General features: G+C 40.2%; 2 protein-coding genes across 2 annotated transcripts; both read left to right on the top strand.

The window, feature by feature from the left end:
• The first annotated feature begins 1,035 nt into the window (after positions 1-1,035).
• On the top strand, positions 1,036-8,225 carry tm4sf18 (transmembrane 4 L six family member 18). The gene is made up of 4 exons (XM_030727436.1): positions 1,036-1,305; positions 4,444-4,512; positions 4,997-5,139; positions 7,202-8,225. Exons 1-4 carry the CDS (start codon positions 1,126-1,128, stop codon positions 7,398-7,400), a joined length of 591 nt encoding a protein of 196 aa, XP_030583296.1. The 5' UTR covers positions 1,036-1,125; the 3' UTR covers positions 7,401-8,225.
• Positions 8,226-9,054: 829 nt separating this feature from the next.
• cp (ceruloplasmin) lies at positions 9,055-22,094 on the top strand. Its single transcript, XM_030727919.1, has 24 exons — positions 9,055-9,340; positions 11,211-11,455; positions 11,545-11,757; positions 12,309-12,482; positions 12,590-12,681; positions 13,589-13,751; positions 13,845-13,983; positions 14,079-14,218; positions 14,332-14,472; positions 14,585-14,629; positions 14,734-14,948; positions 15,284-15,434; positions 15,661-15,873; positions 16,444-16,648; positions 16,971-17,110; positions 17,295-17,423; positions 17,677-17,783; positions 17,870-17,925; positions 18,027-18,098; positions 20,257-20,348; positions 20,456-20,595; positions 20,683-20,739; positions 21,653-21,758; positions 21,838-22,094. Exons 1-24 carry the CDS (start codon positions 9,180-9,182, stop codon positions 21,861-21,863), a joined length of 3,222 nt encoding a protein of 1,073 aa, XP_030583779.1. The 5' UTR covers positions 9,055-9,179; the 3' UTR covers positions 21,864-22,094.
• Positions 22,095-23,366: the final 1,272 nt, after the last annotated feature.

Here is a 23,366-nt window from a genome sequence, read left to right on the forward strand (position 1 = left end):
AAACGTAATAAGGCCTTTAAAACTAGAACACATAGTAGGACACTCAATAAGCACATTCTCCACTGAGGCCAACGCCGTGCAGTCTTGGACGTTTTTAGAAAGTGATCAGGATCCCCATCTAAATTGAACGGGATCTTCTTTTACTTAAAAGAACTAAATAATATTAACGTACAGTCAAAATGTCTGTAGATTGATTTTTTTCCTGTAAAGGCTAGAGCAGAGGAATACAGATAGAATGTGGTCATTGCCATTTCTTTCTTTCTGTTTATCTGTTAGCATGAATATGCAGATGGGATCCAGCCAAATTCCTTGAAGAGAGATGGAGCAAAGGAAGAACCCATAACATGTTGGAAGATCTGGATCAATTTTCTTCAAAACTGAGCGTTAAGGCTGACTGGGCTCTCACAGTGCCAATCTAGCTTTTTGACTCTTCATTGTTTTATGTCTCTTTTATTATAAGGTGACCACCTTTGGCGTTTGGTTCATCGGTTGTGCAAAATAAGCCTTTTGAATTCATCTGTTTTAAAGATCAGATAAAACTGAATCAGTAGGGCAAATAATTGTTTTTAACTATTCAAAAAATATGTACACCATGTAGATACAAGAGATGAGCTAAAAAAGAAACCCACTGATTATGGATCTGCTGGTATGACTGAGTGAAATCCTTTGCTGTGTAAGATCCTGCTATCTAAGAGGCTGTGGGAAACGCAGACACACACACACACACACACACACACACACACACACACACACACACACACACACACACACACACACACACACACACACACACACACACACAACTCATGGGATTTTTCTTTCTTTCTTTTTTTTTTTTTTGCTCGAGTTCTGTTGGGTCACCCCCCACCCCCCACCAATTCCTATGAGTGCGTATGCTTCCTCCCACATGTGACATGGCAGGACCTCCTCTGCAAGGGAAGGAGAATCTTACACACACACACACACACACACACCAGGCTCTTGTCACTTATTTTCCTACCCTGCCTCCCCAGCTGCTCTGACCCTTCCCTCCCCTCTTTCGCTCAGTCTCTGCCCTCTTCAGCCCATTCTAGCTTTCTGCTCTCCACCCTGTGGTTGTGTGTGTGGATTTTTTCGGGGTGAGTGATGTGTTGTTCGGTGGGTTTTGCCAGGTCTCTGGGCCTGGCTCTGTTGCCTCTGGCCCTTTGTTGTATTGTGGCAAACCTCATGCTGCTCTTTCCTATGGGAGAAATCACCTACATCCAGCAGGACCGCCTGGCCAGCTACATCTGGTACTTTGGTGGACTAGGAGGTGGAGGGCTGATGGTGAGTAAAAAAAGATGCAAAAATTCCACTTAAATTGTAATTGAATGATGGAACTCTCTGACCATCCTCTGTAATATCATTTTGTATGTGTAAGGTTATATTTTAGGTTTTCACAAAGTCAAATTATTCACATTTTTCAGGTTTGATCTGATCATCAGATCTCTGGCAGTTGAAGCAATATTTAGCTACTGGTCATGGTGGTGGCATATTTGGACAAAAAAGGATAAAAAAAATAACTCAAAAATCCTTTTATTTGATGCTTTTCTATTGCACTGTGAATAAACACAGCAGAGCATGAATATCCTCCCTTCAAATTTTAGCCAGACATTATTGTAATAGTTTAGCTTAACAGAAAGATCAGAGTGGGTTAACCAATAAAAAACATTTGCATGTCTAAATATTTACTTCTTATAACTCCCCCTTAAGTCTTTGTGTATACCAATATTACTAATAGAAAAAGAAGATAGTTTAGATATTTTTTGTATATATGACATTAAGAGGTTTGAGATAACATCCTGTCTAAAAGTGAAAAGCTGTTACTGAAAACCGTGACGTCACATGGTGTAGATTTCAATGTCATTTTAATAGCAGTTCAACTTGGATGCCCTTTTTTTAAACTGTGGAATATTTGGCAGCAATGTAATTCAGGACAGTCGCCAAGTGGTGGATTTATCAGCATTAGATTAGGTGAAGAGTGAAAATGAGTGACTCTCAGCGTTGTGAGATTTACTTTTCATTTGAAGCCAACCAGTGTGCTGCTACATTTAAGACGATTTTTTTCACTCGTCACCATGTGACCCTGAAACGTTGCCCAGTTAGCAGATGAAATCCTTTAAGATCACAAGTGCTGAATGTCACCTTACTGCCTCCCTTTTTTCAGCAGTAAGAGAGACAGGTGCTGGTAGGTAGCGGCAGTGTCACAGTGTGTAAGGATCCCGCAGTTTTGCTGATTGGTTATAGACAGTGCTCATCAATACTCATTTATACTTTTAACTTGCTTTTCCCTTCCACTCGAGTTGCTTAGTTGTAGTTCAGAAGACGTTGGGTAAAGTTTTGATTTTACACCAAAGGTTTGTTAAATGTCGATTGTTTCCCTTTCAGCACCTTTCAGAGTGTGTTTGCAGTTGTTCAGTGAGAACAATGGAGTTTTGTGTGAATCCACAGTTAATCCGTCTGCGCTGCACGCTGCTGATCTGATAGGTTTATGCTCTGACTGAGCAGAAAGGAGCTGTTCTTTTAGTTTGGTTTTATGGAGGAACAGAGGAGAGATTGTTTTTTTTTCTTTTTTCCCAGAGCACGTGCACTACTCTACTAAAATGTTTATATTTGAGAGTAAAAAATATGCTGAGAATGTCTGAGCGCTGAGCTAAAACACAGTGTTTGAGGTTTTTACAATGTGTAACACAAGACTTTGTGAAGAAAATTATAGAAAATGAAAGAGTGGATATTGTGCATTCCACTATGGCATTTCCTTATGTTTGTGATTTTTCTGTTTTGTCTTAACTGAAATTGTTAGAACAGGCACCACTTAAGGCAGGTTTGGAACTTTTTACTGCTCCCAAATCCATATTGTTTGCTTGTTTGTTTTTTTTTTAGAAAACTTTATTTCTCTCTGTGATGAATCTGCACAGGGGAATTGATAGCTGGTGTTAATGAAGGCCTGTGAAGGTATGAGAGTAAGAGAACTTTAAACCTTAAAAAACCCACTTTCACTTGCACAAGATCCTGCACAGGGCATAGGAAAGAGGCCTGAAAACCATACTTACACTGCATATTCTCACTTAACTGCTGTAACTGACCATGTATTTAACTGATAATAGGTTCTTGATGTTACTACTGGAAAAAAAAACCAAACAAACAAAAAAAAAAAAAACATATTTAAGCACTTTTTAAGCACTCCTCTTTCTGGGGAGTGCATTGTAGTTCATCTGAGTCTTTGGGCTTTTCCTTTCTATGTGGAAATGACCAAAGTGCAAACTGAACCAATCAGAGAAAGATCTATTTTTGGGTCGCTCCCTTCCTCTCACCATCATCTTCTGGCTTCCCTTTTCCTTATCTGTTCCATTCTCACTGTGCACTTCCTGCCACTTCTCCTTGTCAGCAGTCTCTCTTGCTGCCTCTGTTAAAGGACAGTGCTTTAGGGGGATGTGCAGGATGTGGAAGAGTGCTCTGATCGCTCTCTTTGTTTCTGCATTTTTGTAAAAGTGTTGAACCTTGGAAACCACCCTTCCCTATTTATGATGTGATAGGACAGTAAAAGATACCAGCACAGGGAGGAGGACAGAAAAAAAACAATTTGTACTGAGATTAGATTACAAACATGTTGGAATGCCATTATTTCTCTCCTGTAGTTCTTAGCTTCACTATGTGGCAGTTGTTACAGTACAGGCAGCACTTTTTATGGCCTGTGCTCATGTTTACCCATCTCAAATCACTTGTACCATCAGAACACAGAAAGGGCCGTCATAAATCATGTCTAAGGTGCACTATTAATTAACTCCAACTATAGCAAACTGTGTCTCTGTGGAAGAGCGGTTTAAGAGAGCTGCTTTATCCATATGGAAGTTGGCCATTCTTTCTGGACCAGAGTAAAACAATATATTTTATTATCATTAAATTCACTTTAAATTTGAATCTTAGTGGCTTTTGCACCCACAATAATCACATTTTCCAGGAATACCTCTGAATTTTGTCAGCTTTGCATTTAATGCTACCGTAAGAGATGATACAACATTGGCTTTTATTTCTTCTTAGCTCGGCCTGATGTCCTAAAATGTCCTCTATAGTGAGAATAGATTATTTAGAATGGTTGAATGAAGATTACAGCCTCTCGTCTCTGGTGCCACTCAATAGTTATTGTGGCACCATGGCCTCTCAGGATAGATTGTGCTGCATGTTGGCTAGATTGCAAAGCTCTTTGAGAAAATCTTGTGGCATTTGCTATGTAAATAAAATGGAATTTGACTCGTAGGTGGTGATAGACAGCAGGTGGCAGTACAGATGCTGGTATATAGCATTGAATTACTCGGGCAGCTCCCAGTAACCAACAGCAAAGAGTAGCAGGATTCTTTGTAAAGCTCCTATATCATAACCGATGTTATCAATGGTCAATAAAACAAATACTTTCTGTACTTTTAGATGCTGGTTCCTGCTGTAGTCTTCATCACCCTGGGGAAATGTAGTTGCTGCTGGAATGAGAGCTTAATGGTAAGAAATGTGTTAGGTTATAAATAATGCTGGAAATATACAAAGGAGACACTACGCCGCACTGTGTCAGAAAACTGTATTCACTCCATGCAGGCCATTATTTTGAAACTGCCTCCAGCTGTTGTTTCCCTTTTTTAAAAATGTAAATGTTTTCCTGTGTTTTTTTTTCTCCCTACTTGGATTGAACTTTTTAAACAACCTAACACTGTGTCCTTATGAGCTGAATACTAATTCTAACCCAGCTATGATAACTCAACAAGGGCCCCATTGTTAGGTAACACTCAACAAAGTAAGCTTTGCTCACACCCTTTAGGCCACAAGCACAGCTGCAGCCATGTGTGTGTGTAGCAGCTGCCTCTCTATCTCATGTATGAAATGGATAAGTGAAGCAGCTTTCATTCGTGCATTCAGACAGAAAGAAATCCACACAAACACACAAAGGCATGTGTTAAAAATCCCTTTGTGTGCTGCTGTTCCTCTGCAGATGTGTGGGTCAGTGTTGGCAGCTGTGGTCGGCCTGGTGGGGTCTGCCTACTGCTTCATTGTATCGGGGTATGCACTGTTGCAGGGCCCGCAGTGCTTCACCTCATTTGGATGGACATACCCCTTTGCAAACCATGGGGGCAGGTAAGGATACACCGTAGGGCTCTGTGTGTGAAGGCGCAGATGTGCATGTTTTGTGAGGCTGTGTTTAACAGCATTTTCATTATGATGTGATAGGACAGTTAATGCTGTCTATAAAATGCCACAAAATAGGACACCCCCCCCCCCCCCCACACACACACTGTATTACAGATTTCTAGTTATAAAGCTGGAAATGTTGCAACTCTAACTTATAATTCTATGAAATTGATTAATTAAATAAGGATTATTAAAAGCATAATTTTTCATTTTCCATTAATATGAATAGTTTATTATCAAATTGCCCACAACAGTACCTCTTAATATCTTATTATAATGTGCTACTGGTAATCACTGCGAGACTGAAAACATAAAGAAATGACTCTGTTTGTCTGGGAGAATTTTCCAGGGTATGAATAATGATAAAACACAAAAATGTGTGTGTTTGTTTTTTTCCAGAACTGGGTATGCTCTTTTAGATGTTTACTGGTAAAGTCTAATCTGGCCTTCTGGGTTTGCACCTTGCTGTAAACCTTCTGTATTTTCATTCATCGAGACATCTCAAATGTAGACTTGACAATGAAGTTTTTCTAGAAGAAATCAAAAATATTTCTGCCATCATACATTTTAGTTGTCTTTTGCTGTTACTGAGCTGGCCAAGTGTATTCATTCTTTCAAAGAATGTACCAGGTTGTTGATTTGGCCACCCCTAGAGTTTTTGCTCTCTCTCTGATAGGTTAACTTTGATTATACAACCTAATAATGACCTCCTTCACTTGCTCTGACCTCTTTTTGGGCCTCATTTTTTTTTAAATGGGAGCAAAAAGCTATAAACTACAAATTCAACACTTTGAATCAACTTCAGATTTCATGTATGCTTCATTTGTAATGAGAGTACTGTTTGCCACTCAACTGTCTGATAACCTTTGAGCCTCTGAAAATGGTGGACTATGTAGAAAAAAGGTTGTAATTGTCACGGTCCGGGGTCTTTGACCCAGGATTTTGAGTTTGGACTTGAAATTTCTGTTATTATTTAATATTTTCTGTTTGACCCTTAGTTTGTTATAATTTTTGCAGTTTTGAATTTTGGACTTCCAGCAGATATTTCCTAGTAGGAATGTCATGAACCTCTCTCATGTGCTGTGGAATTTGATCCCAAATGCAGACTCCAAGGACAGAGTTATTAAAAAAAAAAAGGCAAAGCTTTATCCAGGCACAGCAGAAATCCAAAAAGGCAGCAGAAAGCAAAGTCCATAAATATAAACAGAAGACACACTGGGGATGATAACGGGAACACAGTGAAAGAATAACAGACCTCTCAGCAAAGGGCAAGAGAAAAACTGAGGCTATAAATTAGGGCAATGGGGAACAGGTGGGTAAACAGCAAATCAAGAGAAACAAGATCGAGTAAGTAAAATGAAACACAAAGCACAAGAGACAAAAGACTACCACAATAAAACAGGAAGTAACCAAATGAGGGAACACCTAACACAGAAACGGAGCCTCAACAATAAGACACAGAGAACACAGGGGAGGCGTGATAACAGGAAGGAACTGAATACAAACTATCACCATGAACAGAACCCAGATAATTAAAACTAAGAAGGCCTGAGAATATAAATATAAGGAAACCAATCAGGAAATATCTGCTAAGTGTACAAAACTGAAAACTGCATAAACAATAACAAACTAAGAGTAGAATATTAAATAATAACAGAAATGGAAAGTCCAAAAATGTTGCACCGCTGCAGTAACTCCTGAACAGTTAATGCAAATTTTTTTTGTAAAACCCTTTGAATTACAGCTGAAAGTCTACATATTGGCTGTTTGGTTAAAAATCCACTGTGGTGATGTAGAGAGGCAAAACTACAAAAAAATGTGTCTTTGTCCAACAGATTAGGGACCTAACTGTATCACTGCTTTCTTTCTTTAAATCTTTGTTGCGTATTTAGAGTTTCCAGCATAGTATCTTAAGAATCCAGTGCAACAGCGCTAATTTTCTGGATCAGTTATGCCTTCATCAGTTATTGATTTGCTCTCTGACAATCACCCATTCTCTCTGTCCCAGATATCTTTTGCAGCCAGAGACGTGGGCACGGTGCCTTCAGCCAGCTAACATTGTAGAGTGGAACATCACTCTGCTGTGTGTCTTACTGGGCCTGGCAGTGCTCGAGTTCATCATCTGTCTCTTACAGCTGGGAAATGGTTTAGTCAACGCTGTCTGTCGGCCCTGCTGCTACAAGCAGGAGTACAGTCTTAATGCTTAGACTCACCTGCACAGACACACTACACATGGATGCAGACACATCATAACACACACAGACATACACACAACAGGTATCTGGACATACAGTATAGTAATGGACACAAGAACAAAAGGAAGTCTCTACACGTAACCTCATTGCCCCACTGTGTGTGTGTGTGTGTGTGTGTGTGTGTGTGTGTGTGTGTGTGTGTGTGTGTGTGTGTGTGTGTATGTGTGTGTATGAGTATAGCACCACATCTCCTGTCAGCCAGGTTAGATTTGTAATTACTGTATTTTTAAGGTGAGGATATGTCCACAATATAGTTGTGTATGAGTTTTTTATTCCACAATTAGGACATTGTAACTTACTATAAAAGGAGCCAACATGTACAGATAATAAGAGAAGTTTGGAGCATTTGGTTTCAATGAAGTACCATCTGCACAGGTTTGCTCATTTTCCTTATTTTAGTTTGTATACAACACAACTGTGTTACCATTTTAAAAGCGTGAACAGAACTACATTGATGACGGAGTAATCAGTATCAAATCAGCAGCCTGGTATTGTTTGATAATGTGGAATTTGCCTTCTTGTCTGTTTTTTCTGAATGCGCCATCTTGCCTAAAATTAAGCACAGTGAAGTGCTCATTATGTCTAGTTTTTACACACAACATGAACCAAGTGTGTGTATATGCTCTGTTTTCATTTTCAGCATATTTTGTTGTAAATTGTTTTCTTAATGTTTCTCAGATGCTAGTTCAGTGTATGTATATATTTTAGTGGCATATTTTTATAATGAATGTTTTCTTTGTGCTGCTTTGAATAAAAAAAAGAACAATTTGCATTTTACATGTGTATATCCAGTGTTTGACGATGTTACAAAAAAAAAAAAAGTTGCACTGTTACTTTTGTAGTGGAGAAGGACCCCAGACACAAATGCAATATTAGCCTGTGAGGTCAAAGAGTGGATGTTTGTGCGCAGACCATGTGGTGTGTTGCAATCAATTCATGGACTAGAGTTTGCATACTGGAGTTTCCAGAGTTGCCCGTAACTGATATGTATAAAATTGAGTAATTGTTGCCTCTAACCCTGAGAGTCATGCAAGTGCAATTCTTACATGTCCCGGCTGCACGGAGGGCCATTTTTTTCCTTGTTCTACAAACCAAACAATGATAAATTCACCTTAAATGAAGCAGTATTAATTATTATAACCCAACTTTAGTAAAGTGAGGAGGTATGTTGGAATGAATCCAAATACAAGAACACCTTTATTGGCTCATTAGTGAAATCTGGCTGTGACACAAGGCAGTTTTCAGCATTTAACCTTTTCTATTTGAAATCGAACATCAGTATTTGCTGGACCAAAAGTCCACTTTTATGCAAGTGGCTAAATATTTTTGACTGCACCTCTGAGCAGAAAAAAAAATTAATAGATACAGATCAGGATCTCTAGATTCTTATAAAAGATGTAACACAAAGCTTGATGTTGAACTGAAGCAAAAATCTATGAGGGATACAATGAAGCTTGAACCTAATCTCTTAATGTTTGGATTTACAAGCAGATAAAAGTGTTTTTGTACTTATGTAAGTCTACCCCGCTGGTTGAACACCTGGGAGTCTTTGCTCTCTGTCTGGTTTGGCTCAAGCACCATCTGATGGTCAGCGACCCCTCTGTCCTACTTCGCTGACCTCAGCCGTGTGTCATCTCACGCAGTATAAAGACGCAGAGGTTCAAAAATCTCTGTGACACACTGACAAACTTTAAGACTTCATCATCAGTGTCAGCTTTTATTTTGGACAAAATGAGCAGGCTGGATTTAAGGACTGTTTTGCTGTTGTGTTGTGGGGTAATATGTGTTTCTGCCATGAGACGAGAGTATTTCCTCAGGATAGAGGAGGTGTCTTGGAACTATGCTCCGACTGGAATGAACATCATCCAAAACCGGTCAATCGAGGAAGATGAGTAAGTGCATACAACACATTACCCATTTTATTACTAAGTATTAAGATTAAGGCACTTGGCCCTGTCCTCCATGAGTTCACCTATGCAAAATTATAAATCCATCTAAAATGAAAAATTCAATCTTTTATATACCAAAGGCACACCACCTGCATATTGATAGAAGATTGCAGACATAGCCTTCTGCAGGTACTGCACTGCATATTGCAAAATTAATATGAAGACATTGTGATTAAAAAATAGTAACTATAGACTTTTAAATGGTCTTATGTATTTGGATGGTTTGATATCCTGGCATTTTCCATGCTGAATCACTGTCATAGGTTATTGGGAGATTTACATAGAACATATTACTGTTGGTAACAGAAACACATGCTTCATATTGTAGTCACAGGTCCAGATTTATCAACCTAAAATCCTTTTCTGGCAATTAAAAAAAAAAAATACTGTTAGGATTTACCATAGCTGCGCAGTGTAAATTTTGCGGGGTACCTTTGCGGCCAGCCCTTTGCATATATATTTGTAGGAGTTTCCCTTTAAGAGCGCAAAATTTTCTGAAGAATATATTTAAATGAATCACGCAAACTTGATTCACTTTGCGACACACTTTGCTGGCAATTGTGCTAAATTTTACAGAAAAAGCATGTGTTATTTTGCAACTACATATGGTTGGGATAGATGCCCCGATAAGTGTAAATTTATTTGGAATGAGAGGGAGAGACTTTATCAGAACGAGTGTGGAACTGGCGCTGCTCAAAGCTGTTAGGGTCCTGAACCCTCCACCGAATCATCACCCTGAACATATGGAGCAAAGCCTCTCATTGCTCTGCTCCTCAGTAACAGCCTTCTGGTATTTTGATGAATAGATGAGAATCAAACTGGGCTGAACTTGACGTGGACAGAAGGAAGGAAGGAGGAGAATCCCAATAAATGATGCGTACTAGTTTTTATTTTATTTTTTTTTTACAGGCAGTCAAATTTCTTTTTACAGTGAGCAGATGAATTTGAAGCGTTTCAGGTTTTTCGTCACATTTCCACTCAGATCGCTACACAATGAAAACGCCTCTGCGTCTTTTCCCGACCGTGCGCACACGGAGAGCGCCTCTGTGCATTTTCTAATTTTTTATTATACTTTTCTCTATCTCAGCTGTTTTATAACATAGTGAAATGCCTGCCAAAATGCAGCTATTACTGAGACTGTACCAGTGCGTTAAATTAATGCCTGCGTCTTCATAATAAGCAAGTCAAAACGGAGCGATGCGCGCAGTTACGCACTTGGCACAGTATCTCCATTGGCGCGCGGACTGCTCGGGATCCGCTCTTCTACACGTCGTACGTCGCAGCTACAGGTCAGGTTTATAAATCGTGCGCCCTCAAGCTGAGTCTCAACCTACAGGAATCACACACGGTCCCCGGCAATTTATAACAGTTCATTATATACGCCATTATCAAAACACATCGATTCTTTTTCATCTGTCTCTCATTCATCTGAATGGCTATGCTATTTCAGAAAGAAACTGTGAAAAAAAATGCGCTTATTATTTAGATTAGCAGATAACTCGTTCCTTCATTGGATCTTTTTTGACCCGCTAATTTGCGCTGTTCTTGCATTGGTAAAACGAACTGATTGCGTCATGCGTGTTTATAAACTGGCACACTGTCAGGACAGCATCATCCGAACTTTAAACTTTCATTGGTTTTGCGATTGGGGCCGCACATCCCTTTACCCCGCTTAGGAAATCTGTCGTTTGTGGGGAAAAAGGGGGTCTTAAAACATTTATCTAGAAGTCTTCAAAGGTTTGAAATATTTTAACTTACATAATAAGAACACACGAACAAACTCACACACAACTCTGCCTGGATCTCTCTACAGAGAAGCCTCCGTCTTTTTAAAGAGAGGTCCCCAGCGTATCGGCTCAACCTACAAGAAGGCTGTTTATAAACAGTACAGCGACGCCACCTACAGGACAGAGCTGACAAAGCCAGCATGGTTGGGTTACCTGGGACCAATGTTGATGGCTGAGGAGGGAGACACGCTGATTGTCCACCTAAAGAACACGGCGTCCAGACCTTACAGCGCCCACCCACACGGACTGAACTACACCAAAGGCAACGAGGGTGAGAAATGAACAAACGGATCCACTTCTAGGATTAACTGAAAAGATTAATACATAATATGTGACTGTGCTTATGGCTTCACTCCTCAGGAGCCCTGTACCCAGATGGCACAGGTCCAGAGCTGAAGCGGGATGATTCAGTGGCTCCTGGTCAAACAGTGACCTATGAGTGGACCCTCGCAGAATCCCACAGCCCAACATCGCTGGACAGTAACTGCATGACCAGATTCTACCACTCCCACATCAGCCCACCAAAGGACATCAACTCAGGATTGATAGGGCCCCTCATCGTCTGTAAGAGAGGTACATTTACTCCAATAGATGTACTTTGAAATACTCTACTTGAGTATTTTCATTCTATGCTGCTTTATACTTTTACACCACTTTCAGAGCCATACATTGTACTTTCTCTTCTCATTAACATTATATAACTATGGTTACATTATAGACTAACCATGTGAATAAATATGGTTCATTGTATATATTAAATTACCAACTGGAGTGAAAAAGAAAAGCAGCTAAATTTAACTGCATCTTAGTCAGTTTTTTTTCATTAACATAATAATAATAAAATACATTTGATGCCTTAAATGCATTATTTAATTTAATACATGAATATATTTATATTGTATTATAATTATAATTAAGTAAAAATAAAAGTAAAAGAAAACTTTGGCACAAAATAATCTCTCAGATAGCCACAAAATGACTAATTGTTAGAATCTGATTGGGAATTGAATCTGATCGCCGTGATATACATGCCGATCCATTTGAGTTGAGTAAATACATTTTCAGGTGCTTGAAGTCCTTTGCTAAATGAATGCATGCATTACAAAATGTCCTCTCTTCTGTAGGAACTCTGGACTTGCATGGCGACAGCTCAGGAGACTACCAGTATGCTCTACTGTTCATGGTATCAGATGAGAACTTCAGCTGGTACCTGGATGAAAACATCAGGACATACATCACTAATCCTGCCAGAAACCTGAAGGAGGATGAAGACTTCATGGAGAGCAACAAGATGCACAGTGAGAGGGAGCATATCGCAAGCACATACACATACACACACACTCACACACATACGCAAACCTATATTTTCATCCGTGCACCATTTAAACCTTGGTATGTATTGCAGGTATTAATGGGTTTATGTACGGTAATCTTCCTGGACTGAGCATGTGCCAAGGCAACAAGATCCAGTGGCATTTGTTTGCCTTAGGCGATGAGGTATATGCATTATTATCATATCACTATTTTTACATTTACAAACATTTAGAAGACCTCTTTTTCTTCTTCTTCTTCTTCTGTGGGCTGGTCCCTTTAGGGGTCGCCACAGTGGATCGTCCGCCTCCATCTCACGCTACTCCTAGTGTCCTCCTCTGTCACACCAACTCTCCTTGCTTACTATATCATGAATCTTCTCTGTGGTCTTCCTCTTTCTCTCCTGCCTACCCCTCTTCTGCACATCTTCCAAACCGTCTCAACCTTGTCTTTCTAACTTTGACTCCAAAGCCCAACCTGAGCTGCCCCTCTGATGTACTCATGTCTAATCCTGTCTGTCCTGGTCACTCCCAATGAAAATTTGAGGATCTTCAGCGCTACCACCTTCAGGCCTTCTGTCTTTTTGTCTGGTCCATCATCTCTGTTTTGTAAACCTTCCCTTTGACTTTTGCTGCTTTCCTTCTGTCAAAAATCACCCTTGACCCTCATGTCCATCCATTTCCATCCACTTCACCCAGCCTGCACCTCTCCTGATCAACCAGCCAAAGATGGCTGATCCCAGGTGTTTAAACTCCACTCCACTCCACTCCTCTCCCTCTCATTCTCACTCATGTATTCTCTCTTGCTTCTACTGACTTTTGTTGCTCTTCTCTCATACCTCCACCTCTCCAGACTGTATTCAACTTACTTCCTAATCTTGGAAGACAGTTTTTTTAAAGACTGAAAGGACTGTAGGGATTATCCTAATTTTTGCTAACTAAACCATGCAAATACTAAGACTAATTTGTGAACACGTGTTACTTCTTGCATTGGAACTTGCGATTGCGTTGATTATAGTTAATTTCAGAATTACCGAAAGGATTTACAATAAATTAGCTTCCCCGTCTAAAGTTTAAATGTTGTTTATCTACAGGTGGACATACATTCAGTTCATTTCCATGGCCAGATCCTGACCACTCTGAACCACCACACAGACACAGTCAGTCTTTTCCCTGCTTCTAGCACGACAGCTGAAATGACAGCTGACAACCCGGGACACTGGCTGCTGACATGCACTGTCAATGACCATCTGATGGGTGAGATTATGGAATATAAATCAGGAAAGGATACATGTCAGCACACTGGGTGATAGTTCATTCCACTCTGATTTTTTTTGTGGTTTCGTCTAGCTGGGATGCAGACTTTATTTGAGATCAAGAAGTGTTTCCCCAATGTCCACAAGCCCCGGCCTCACGGAGAGCTTCGACAGTACTTTATCGCTGCTGAAGAAGAAGTCTGGGACTATGCTCCTACAGTGCCTACAGATGGGTTAGAGACTGTACACACACTTACAAATTGACACAGGAATGTAGAGGTCTGCAGAGACCTTTCTCAATTTTAATTTTGCTTTTGTGTGTGAGCAGGGCAGCAGAAACGTTTGTAACCCGAAGTCAAAATCGCATTGGAAGCCGCTATAAGAAGGTTCGCTATGTGGAGTACACTGACATCACTTTCACCACAAAGATACTGCGCAGCCCAGAGGAAGAACACCTTGGAATTCTGGGTAATCCACACTCGACAGGGGTTGGGAAGCACATAATGTTATTAAAGCAAAAGTTTTTTCGTTTTTCTTTTACATTTTTAAAAAAAAAAATCTTTGTCCCATCATGTTTCCAGGACCTGTGCTGAGGGCTGAAGAGAAAGACACTATCAGGGTGGTGTTCAAAAACAGAGCCAGTCGGCCTTACACAATGCAACCACATGGAGTGCAGTACAGTGTGGAACAGGACGGGACACTGTATCACAATGAGCTGGAAGGTTAATGCATGCACATACATAAGTAATGCTAGCAATGTACAAGATTATTCCTTGTCTTTTTTTAAAGTATCTGCTTTGTCAATCTGAACTCTCCCACTCTTCCTCTCTTCAGAGTCTTATACACAAACGAAACTGCGGGAGCTGAGGAGAGAGCCGAGTAAGTTGAAGTCTCAATTTTAGTACCATTCAGCATGCATTATTGAAGATTTTGTTATTACTGTTGCCATAATTCTTTATCTCTCTGTGTGATTGCATGATTAGGAGTGGTGACTCCTCCCCCTGCTGCTCTGGTCAAACCTGGGATGGTGCACACCTATGACTGGATGGTGCCTGTGGGTGCTGGACCTGTAGAAGGGGAGGCCGACTGTCTGACCTATCTGTACTATTCTGCAGTAGATCCTGTTAAAGACACCAGCTCTGGACTGGTTGGGCCACTCCTCATTTGTCGACCTAAATCACTGAAGAAAGGAGTGCAGGTGAGAGAAGAGAATCAAACATGATGGTTTGGATGCAATAGAAGAAGAACAAGAAACCAGATGAATCTGTGTGGATATTTCTGACAAGGGCATCCAAAAAGCTGGATCATTTTAAAATAAATGAAATATGGTATTTGTTTCAGTCATCTAATAGCTGCACACATTTTTACTCGTGATCACTGCAGCTTCTGTCCCCAGACTGGAAATCACTTCTTAACCAGAGGGTTCACTCCCATTCTGAGATCACAAAAATCACAAGCTTAATGTGGCCTTAATGTATTAATAACAGCAAAAGCTGACCCATCACTTCTTATGCTGTTTTTCTTTTCATGCAGAAAAACTATAACAAAGAGTTTCACCTCATGGCTACTGTGTTTGATGAGAACCTGAGTTGGTATCTAGATGACAACATCAGGACTTACACTACTGCTCCCAACACAGTCAACAAGGAGGATGAGGGCTTCATTGAGAGCAACAGGATGCATGGTGGGTAGACTGTGAAGTCTCATTTAAATCACCACATGTAAATGCTAAGTTGGGCTCAGTTATTATCAGCTCATGTATTTAACTGGCTCAACAATTCATTATAATTTACATAAGCCCTCCCTGTATATTATACTTCTTTAATTCTTTCTTTAATTTCCCTGAAGGATTTATCCTAAAGGAATTAATAAAGTTTAATCTAATTGGATCTTCTGTACCTCTCTTTTAGCCATCAACGGGTTCGTGTATAACAATCTCCCAGGGCTGACCATGTGTAAGGGGGACAAAGTATCGTGGCATCTCTCAGGACTGGGCTCAGAGTTGGACATCATCAGTCTTTACTTCCAGGGCAACCGCTTCATATACCAGCAGAACAGACGGGACACAATCAGCGTTTTCCCTCACATCTCCCGCACCATCACGATGGAGCCAGACAGCATGGGTATGGAGCTTTCTCTACCCCCTCACAGATGCCACTGTGCTTTTACCATATACTTACGAGATCTCTTGGTTATGTTGTTATACCTTTATGAAATTTGATTTAACCAGAAAATTGAGTCAGATTTTAGGTAGGCCCCATACATACATAAAAAATTAAATAAATTCAAAGCCCACGGTTCAAATTCAAAATAAAACAGAAATACAAAAAAATGTCATGATTTGATGCAGTGCAAACTGAACTGGGCAGGTCAAAAAAAAAGGTTTAATGTGCTTTATTGCAAAATGAAAAAATAAAACAAACAAACATACGGACAAATGAACAAAACAAGAGAATATAGTCAAACACAGGCCAAAAACAAACAACGCGGTTGGAGAACAAAAAAAAAAAAAAATTCTGGGAGAAGACTGTGTGGGAACTGGTATTTGGTGGATGAGCTTAGACACAGGCATGCATGCTTCTCTATTCGAGACCACGTTTGTGGTCTATATAAAGTCCAGCATGCGCTTATATTATATATATATATATATATAAAAATAAAAACTGTAACTGCTGTGTTTGTGTGTGTTTCAGGTCAGTTTGAGGTGGTGTCTGCAACAGTGAACCATTACCGTAACGGGATGCGAGCCAACTACACGGTAGAGAGGTGCAGCATATTTCAGCGTCAGGGTGAGACGATGTTGCATTCGAAAACCTACTACATCGCTGCCATGGAAGTAGACTGGGACTATGCTCCGAACCGAACCTGGGAGGCGGAGATGTTCCGCGGCATGGAGAGGTATCAGCTGAAGAGCATGAGCAGAGGAGTTGCTGTGGAAATGCACAGTTACAGTATTGCAAGGTTTATACTGTATATAGCAGAGAACTAGAATATTTTTATATTATATTTTTTGTTTTAGTCATTAGTTTAGTGTCAGTTTCCCATATTGCTGCTCCTTATATGCTCCTGTCATAAAGATATGGTTTGGACAGATAAAATGGTCCGATCAAGTCAATAAAAAAAAAAAAAAAAAAAGCAGCTCCCGAGTGTTTTGGGAAAAAAAAAATGCAACTTTATTTAGAAGATCAAAATACATTTGCGACTCTCCCTCTCTCTGCAGCCCTGCCCCGGCCTTTCTAGACAAGCAGGGTGGGTTTATAGGCTCTCGTTACAAGAAGGTTGTCTATCGGCAATTCACCAACGACAAGTTTACCAAACAGGTAGAACGAACCGCTGATATGGAGCACCTTGGCATTATGGGTAAGCTTTGAGGACGACAGTGACACATACGGACTCATATTTTTCCATAAAGGTTTAGCAGCTCTGAGTAGACAGTTAATGCAGTAACAGCCACTGATTACTGGACATATTCTAAATAACAAATAATTAATTGTGTTACGTCTTAAGCTACAGTTGGTATTTAAAACATCTGCCTTCCCTCCAGGTCCAATGATTCATACTAATGTGGGAGACAAAGTTTATGTGGTTTTCAAGAATATGGCAACCAGACCTTATTCCATTCATGCACACGGAGTCAAAACAGAAAGCACCAATGTCCACCAAACCCAACCAGGTACAGACACGGCTGGAAGTAATGGAAATGAACAGAATGCTTGTCTTGTGGTTGTTTCTTTTGGAAAGAAACTAAATCAATAAACAATTTCCATCTTTGTCAATCAGGAAATTTTTCATGAAATCAGTAGATTAAAGTCATTTTCCTGAGAATATAGAATTGCATCTACTTTTCCTTTTCTCTACTGGACTGTGGCAGCTTCTTAATGTAAATATGGCATCCAAAACACTAAAAACTGTGATGTGCATCTCAGGTGAAACGCACACCTACACCTGGTATGTCAACAAGAACACTGGACCAACCGCAGAACAAGAGGAGTGCTCTGTGTCAGCATACTTTTCTACTGTAGATGTTGCAAAGGTACGATGACATACACAAGATCAAACACATAACACAGGCACTGAAACGTACTCTGATGCATACATGTTGTCCCCCTGCCCCTTCAGGACCTTTACAGTGGACTGATTGGTCCATTAGTGATCTGCCGCCGTAGCTGGAGCAGGTGAGTATTTCTATATCTGTGTTCATCTGCCTGAAGTACAGTACAACATACATTCATGTGGTACCACACAGTAAAGTACGATGAAAATGTGCCTCTTCCAGGACTTTCGGATTGAAAAAGGAAGTAGAAGAGTTTGCGCTGCTTTTAATGGTTTTTGATGAGAATGAAAGCTGGTAAGTAGCAGATTCCCTTTCAAACGTCAGCTGCCTCATCAATACAGTGGCAAATATTAAAAACACAAAAATTAAAAATAACCTAATTCTTTAATTCCATTTCAAAATTACATCATCCTCCTCAAACTCATTTGTGTTTTGGCTATGTGATGATGCACACATGCTGTGCACATCACTGCAATGGTACACTCTGCAGGTATCACAGTTATCAAACTGTGGAAATAGATGAGGACACAAAGCACAGGAGTTTCCAACAAAAAGAAGCATTTAATGCTGAATAAACAATTCCCAAAATACAACAAACACCAAGGGCAAAAAAACAAAGTCCAGAAACACAAGGACACAAAGTAACCAGGAACACAATGGAAAACAACACTAAACAGATCTGTACATGAGCCACATAAGCAGGCTAACCAGGCAGATGACACAACAAAGAACAAATGGGAGATGAGGCTACACACACACACACACACACACACACACACACACACACACACACACACACACACACACACACACACACACACACACACACAAGTGTGTTTTGCTATCCTTGTGGGGAATTTCCATTGACTTCCATTCATTTCTACAGCCTAAACCTTACCTTTACCCTTTTCCTAACCCTAACCATCACATACCTAACCCTAACCCTAACCTAAACTCAATTCATACCTTAGCCCTAACTCTGACCCCTGACCCAAAAACAGGGTTTCCCCTTGTGGGGACAAGGTTCCAGTCCCCACAAGGAGCAATTGGTCCCCACAACGTAGTATATGTCAGGAAAATTGTCCCCACAAGGTATTATAAACATACGCACACACACACACACACACACACACACACACACACACACACACACACACACACACACACACACACACACACACACACAAATAAAATGGGATATCAACCTCAACCACAACTGAAACAAGGAAACACATGAAAAAACACAGGGAATATAGAGAGACAGCAGATGCGTGTATTGCAAATGAAGTTCAACACAGCCAGGCTTTCTTTACCTTAGCTGGCTCGAGCAAACTTAAAACCCCAGTTGGAGATAATGTGTATCACGATGGTGGTTATCAGCTTCCTCTGTTAAGCAGGGCTTCTGCACACTCGCATAAAATGAGGTGTTTCGCGGATCATTTAAAATAAACATTTTAATTCAAGTGAAATATTTTAACACTGAGTGTGCTCTCAGTGCTGCTGTTTATTTCTAAGGTGATGGCTGTAGATTACTTTAAACTGATTGCATTTAAACATTAAAGGTTTTTGTCCCACAGCCTGATAAAGGAGATGTGGAAACATTTTAGTTTGTCGGCATGTCAAATTGAAATTAATTTGATTAATTGAACAAGTATTTTTGTTGTTTGTTCTGAATTCTAGTAACTGTAATTCCAGCAGTGTTAAACAGATTTAGCAGCAGATTAGAGTCAAGTAGAAGAACATTTATACATTTTCTCCATCACCAGATTAATACATTATTACAAGTACCATTATTGCTAAAGGAGGAGGAATAACTAAACATTTGACAAACAGAGCAGTAAAGTGCAGAAGGGACAGGAGAAGAAGCCAGGCTGTTAGTGACTTGGCAAATAGCTAAACTAATAGCTACACTATGTTAGCAAATCCCTAAAGACACAATAAGTGAATATAATTTACAGGTGATTCAGCAGAGAGTATTTTGGATAAAGCACACAAAGATTACACCATGAAATAAGTTATCTATAGATTTATAATTAATCAGCTACACATAACACACTGTGCACTGTAACACGAACAGGAAATGATACCATATTGCAGTGAGAGCCAAAACCAAGTTGCACCACTCTACATTTAACGTAGAGTGTGTGTCTTTTATCTCCCTCCCCTCACCCCCAACCAATCACAAGAGATGACTGCCTCTCCCTGAGCCTGCTTCTGCTGGAGGTTTCTTCCTGTTAACAAGGAGTTTTTCCTTCCCGCTGTCACCAAATGCTTGTTCATAGGGGGTCGTTTTGATTGTTGGGTTTTAACTAACTAAATAACTAAGATTTCCAAAACAGAAACAGAGATCCACTCTGAGAGCCATGACAGAAGGATATGATAGTTGATTTTTCCTGCAGTGATGTCTGAAGCATAAAGGTCTATATATTCATGACTGCTATTTATTCTACAGGTATCTGGATGAAAACATCAGGGCACAGATCAGGAACCCTCGCCCAAACTTAAAGGATGATGAAAACTTTATAGGGAGCAACAGAATGCATGGTGAGATAAACACACACACATGCAAAAGGATTTTATGTCATTTTTGTTTTTTTATCTACACATAAAAATATATTTTTTCTTTCCTATGTGTGCATGTTTGTGTGCAGCCATTAATGGCTATGTGTATGGTAACCTGAATGGTTTGAACATGGAGGTGGGAGATAAGGTGTACTGGTACCTAATGGGAATGGGCAATGAAATGGACATACACACTGCACACTGGCATGGCCATGTTGTGGAATATAAGGTATATAAAAACAATTCAAGCACACACACACACTCACACAGTAACACAGTATGCAAATGTCATTCACAAAGGCTATTTTCTCTGCAGCTGGGTGGCGGTGCTCATCGTACTGATGTGTATGAACTGTTTCCAGCCACTTTTCAGGTGAGTTTCAAGAAGGGCTTCTTTAAAAGTCAGTCTTTCCTTTTTGACATTAAGGTCCTGTGGGTTCCATTTTAACACCAGCTGTGAAGGTGGATGAGTTTAAATACCTGGGGTCAGCCATCCACAGCAATGGATAGTGCACAGGAGAGGTGAAGAAGAGAGTGCAGGCAGGGTGGAGTGGGCGGAGACGAATCTCAGGGGTGATTTGTGACAGAAGGATAGCAGCAAGAGTGAAAGGGAAGATGGTAGTGAGACCTGCTATGATGTATGGTTTGTAGACGGTGGCACTGACAAAAAGATAGGATGCTGAGCTGGAGGTGGCAGAATTGAAGATGTTAAGCTTTTCATTGGGAGTGATCAGGATAGACAAGTTTAGAAATGAGTACATCAGAGTGGCAGCTCAGGTTGAGCAGTTTGGAGACAAAGTTAGAGAGGCAAGGCTGAGATGTTTTGGACATGTGCAGAGGAGGGATAGCGGATATACTAGACAAAAGATGTTGAAGATGGAGCTGCCAGGCAGGAGGAAAAGAGGAAGACCTCAGAGGAGGTTTCTGGATGTAGTGAAGGAGGAGATGCAGAGGGTTGGCGTGATAGAATAGGATGCCAGACAGGTTTAGGATGAGATGGAGGAAGATGTGATGATCCCTAAAGGGAGCAGTAATTTTTCAACACTTCAAAAAAAAAAAAAAAAAAAAAAGTTGGTACAGGGGCAGGAGAAACATTCCCAGATAAATAAAATAGTCATAAAGCATCACTTGTGTTTTGTAGATAATTAATATTCCTTTAATTTGACTACCTTAAAACACAACTTCCAAATAATTCATCCCACAGAATTAAAAGTAACTGAACTCTTATTCTTATTCTAATCATGTAACCATTAAGTCATGTGGTGTTTTGCCTGCTTCCTGTTCAGACAGTAAAGATGCGTCCTCTGTATCCTGGCACCTGGTTGCTCCACTGTCACGTCACACAGCACATTAAAGGTGGCATGGAGGCCATGTATACTGTTACTGAAAAACGTAAGGAAGCAAATTGAGCAGAAAAAATAAGAATGGAGGATGCTGTGCTGGCGATAACTTGTTTGTTTCTCTTCTGCAGCAAAGAAGAAGGGAATCTTTGGCTGAAGGGAGTCTTGAAGTCTTAAGGAAAAGCAAACTGAGACAAGTAAAGAGAATATCAGTGCCCAGTTTACTAAAGGCCTCAGTTGCTGGTGTATATCAGAAACCTAACATAGAATCAAGCATTACCAACAGTACTAAAATGTATCTTTTTTTTTTTATAATCATTTGTGTCCTTCATTCCTTTCTAATGGAAATAATAATAAAAAATAATAAAAAATAACTTTAAGGTCAAAATGATTGTGTGTGGGACTTAATATCAGTAGTCAGGCAGCAGAGGACGCTGTGGCCTTATATTCCACATTTATGGCCACAATGCCAACGAATCATTTGCCACAGCTGTCAAGATGTTCTGTCTTTTGTGTGTGTTAAAAATCTTTTTTTTGAAATAGGTGATTTGGTAATTATGTTCTACAAATTACCAAAGTATTCTGTATTTAATGACATTATCACACAGCAAATACAGTAAGTGAGGGCTCAGTCTGGGCCACCATTAGGTGGCAGACTTGCCACTTTAATGATTGCGGGAGCTGTGCTTCCTGCAAAGCTAACTGAAGTCACAAATTAGTGTGAGGCAACTCAGATGTTGCTGGCACCTGTGTCTGTTTTTTGTAGTGTTACGTCTCCTTTTCTACAAACCTTTACGCAATTAGAGTACATTTAAAGCATAACTCTGCTTTTTTCTTACTTTATATTGATAAGTTTCCATGTGAACCACGTGGACTGTAGGGTGTTTTAACGCAGATGTCACTGTGCCATATAATTAAAGCATTAAAGTTGAAATTTCTCGTGCCAAAACACAGGTGACTGGGGGATTCAGTGATGCAACTACAACCTTTTGAGCCTGTCAGTGTCCCACAGCAGCACCTTTAGGGTGGCTGGCTCCACTAGTAGCTGTAAATTCACAGGTACTGATGAGAAATGCACGTGCTTCGGTCGCTGTTCATCTGAAGGTTGCTACACAGCCGGGAACCGACAGCTCTTGTAAACGTGTGTGAGATTCCTGGAGTCTACATGGTGCAGAGAAAAAAAGTGCTTGATAATGCAGTTTAGTATTCTTTAAACTCAAAACGAGTTACTTTCAATGTCCCAAACTCAGGAAAGAACCTCAAACACATTTTAAAAGTAAATATGTGGTTTGGCAAGCGTGTGAGGAGCCACTCTTTTCTAATTTTTGCCCTTTAGTTGTTGAGGGGATCTAAGATTGTGAAGATAACCTGTTACATTCACATAACTGGCACAGACCAAAAAAGTATATGCCCACACACACACACATGCAAACTCTGCCTTACTGAGTGCAGATCAGTGTCTAAGCAGCCACCTGCAGTTCCCCATTAGCTGGCAAGGAAATGGAATTGAAAAGATTCAGACCATGAAATGTGGCCAATAATGCCAGCTCTGATCTAAACCTGTACTGAATCTCAATGATGGGGTAACAGCACTGACACATTCAGCTTGTGAAACCTTACCTGACACTCACTCTAAGCTATGTATCTTTCCCTGCTACCG

This window comes from Archocentrus centrarchus, chromosome 4, assembly GCF_007364275.1.
Source record: "Archocentrus centrarchus isolate MPI-CPG fArcCen1 chromosome 4, fArcCen1, whole genome shotgun sequence".
NCBI lineage: Eukaryota > Metazoa > Chordata > Actinopteri > Cichliformes > Cichlidae > Archocentrus > Archocentrus centrarchus.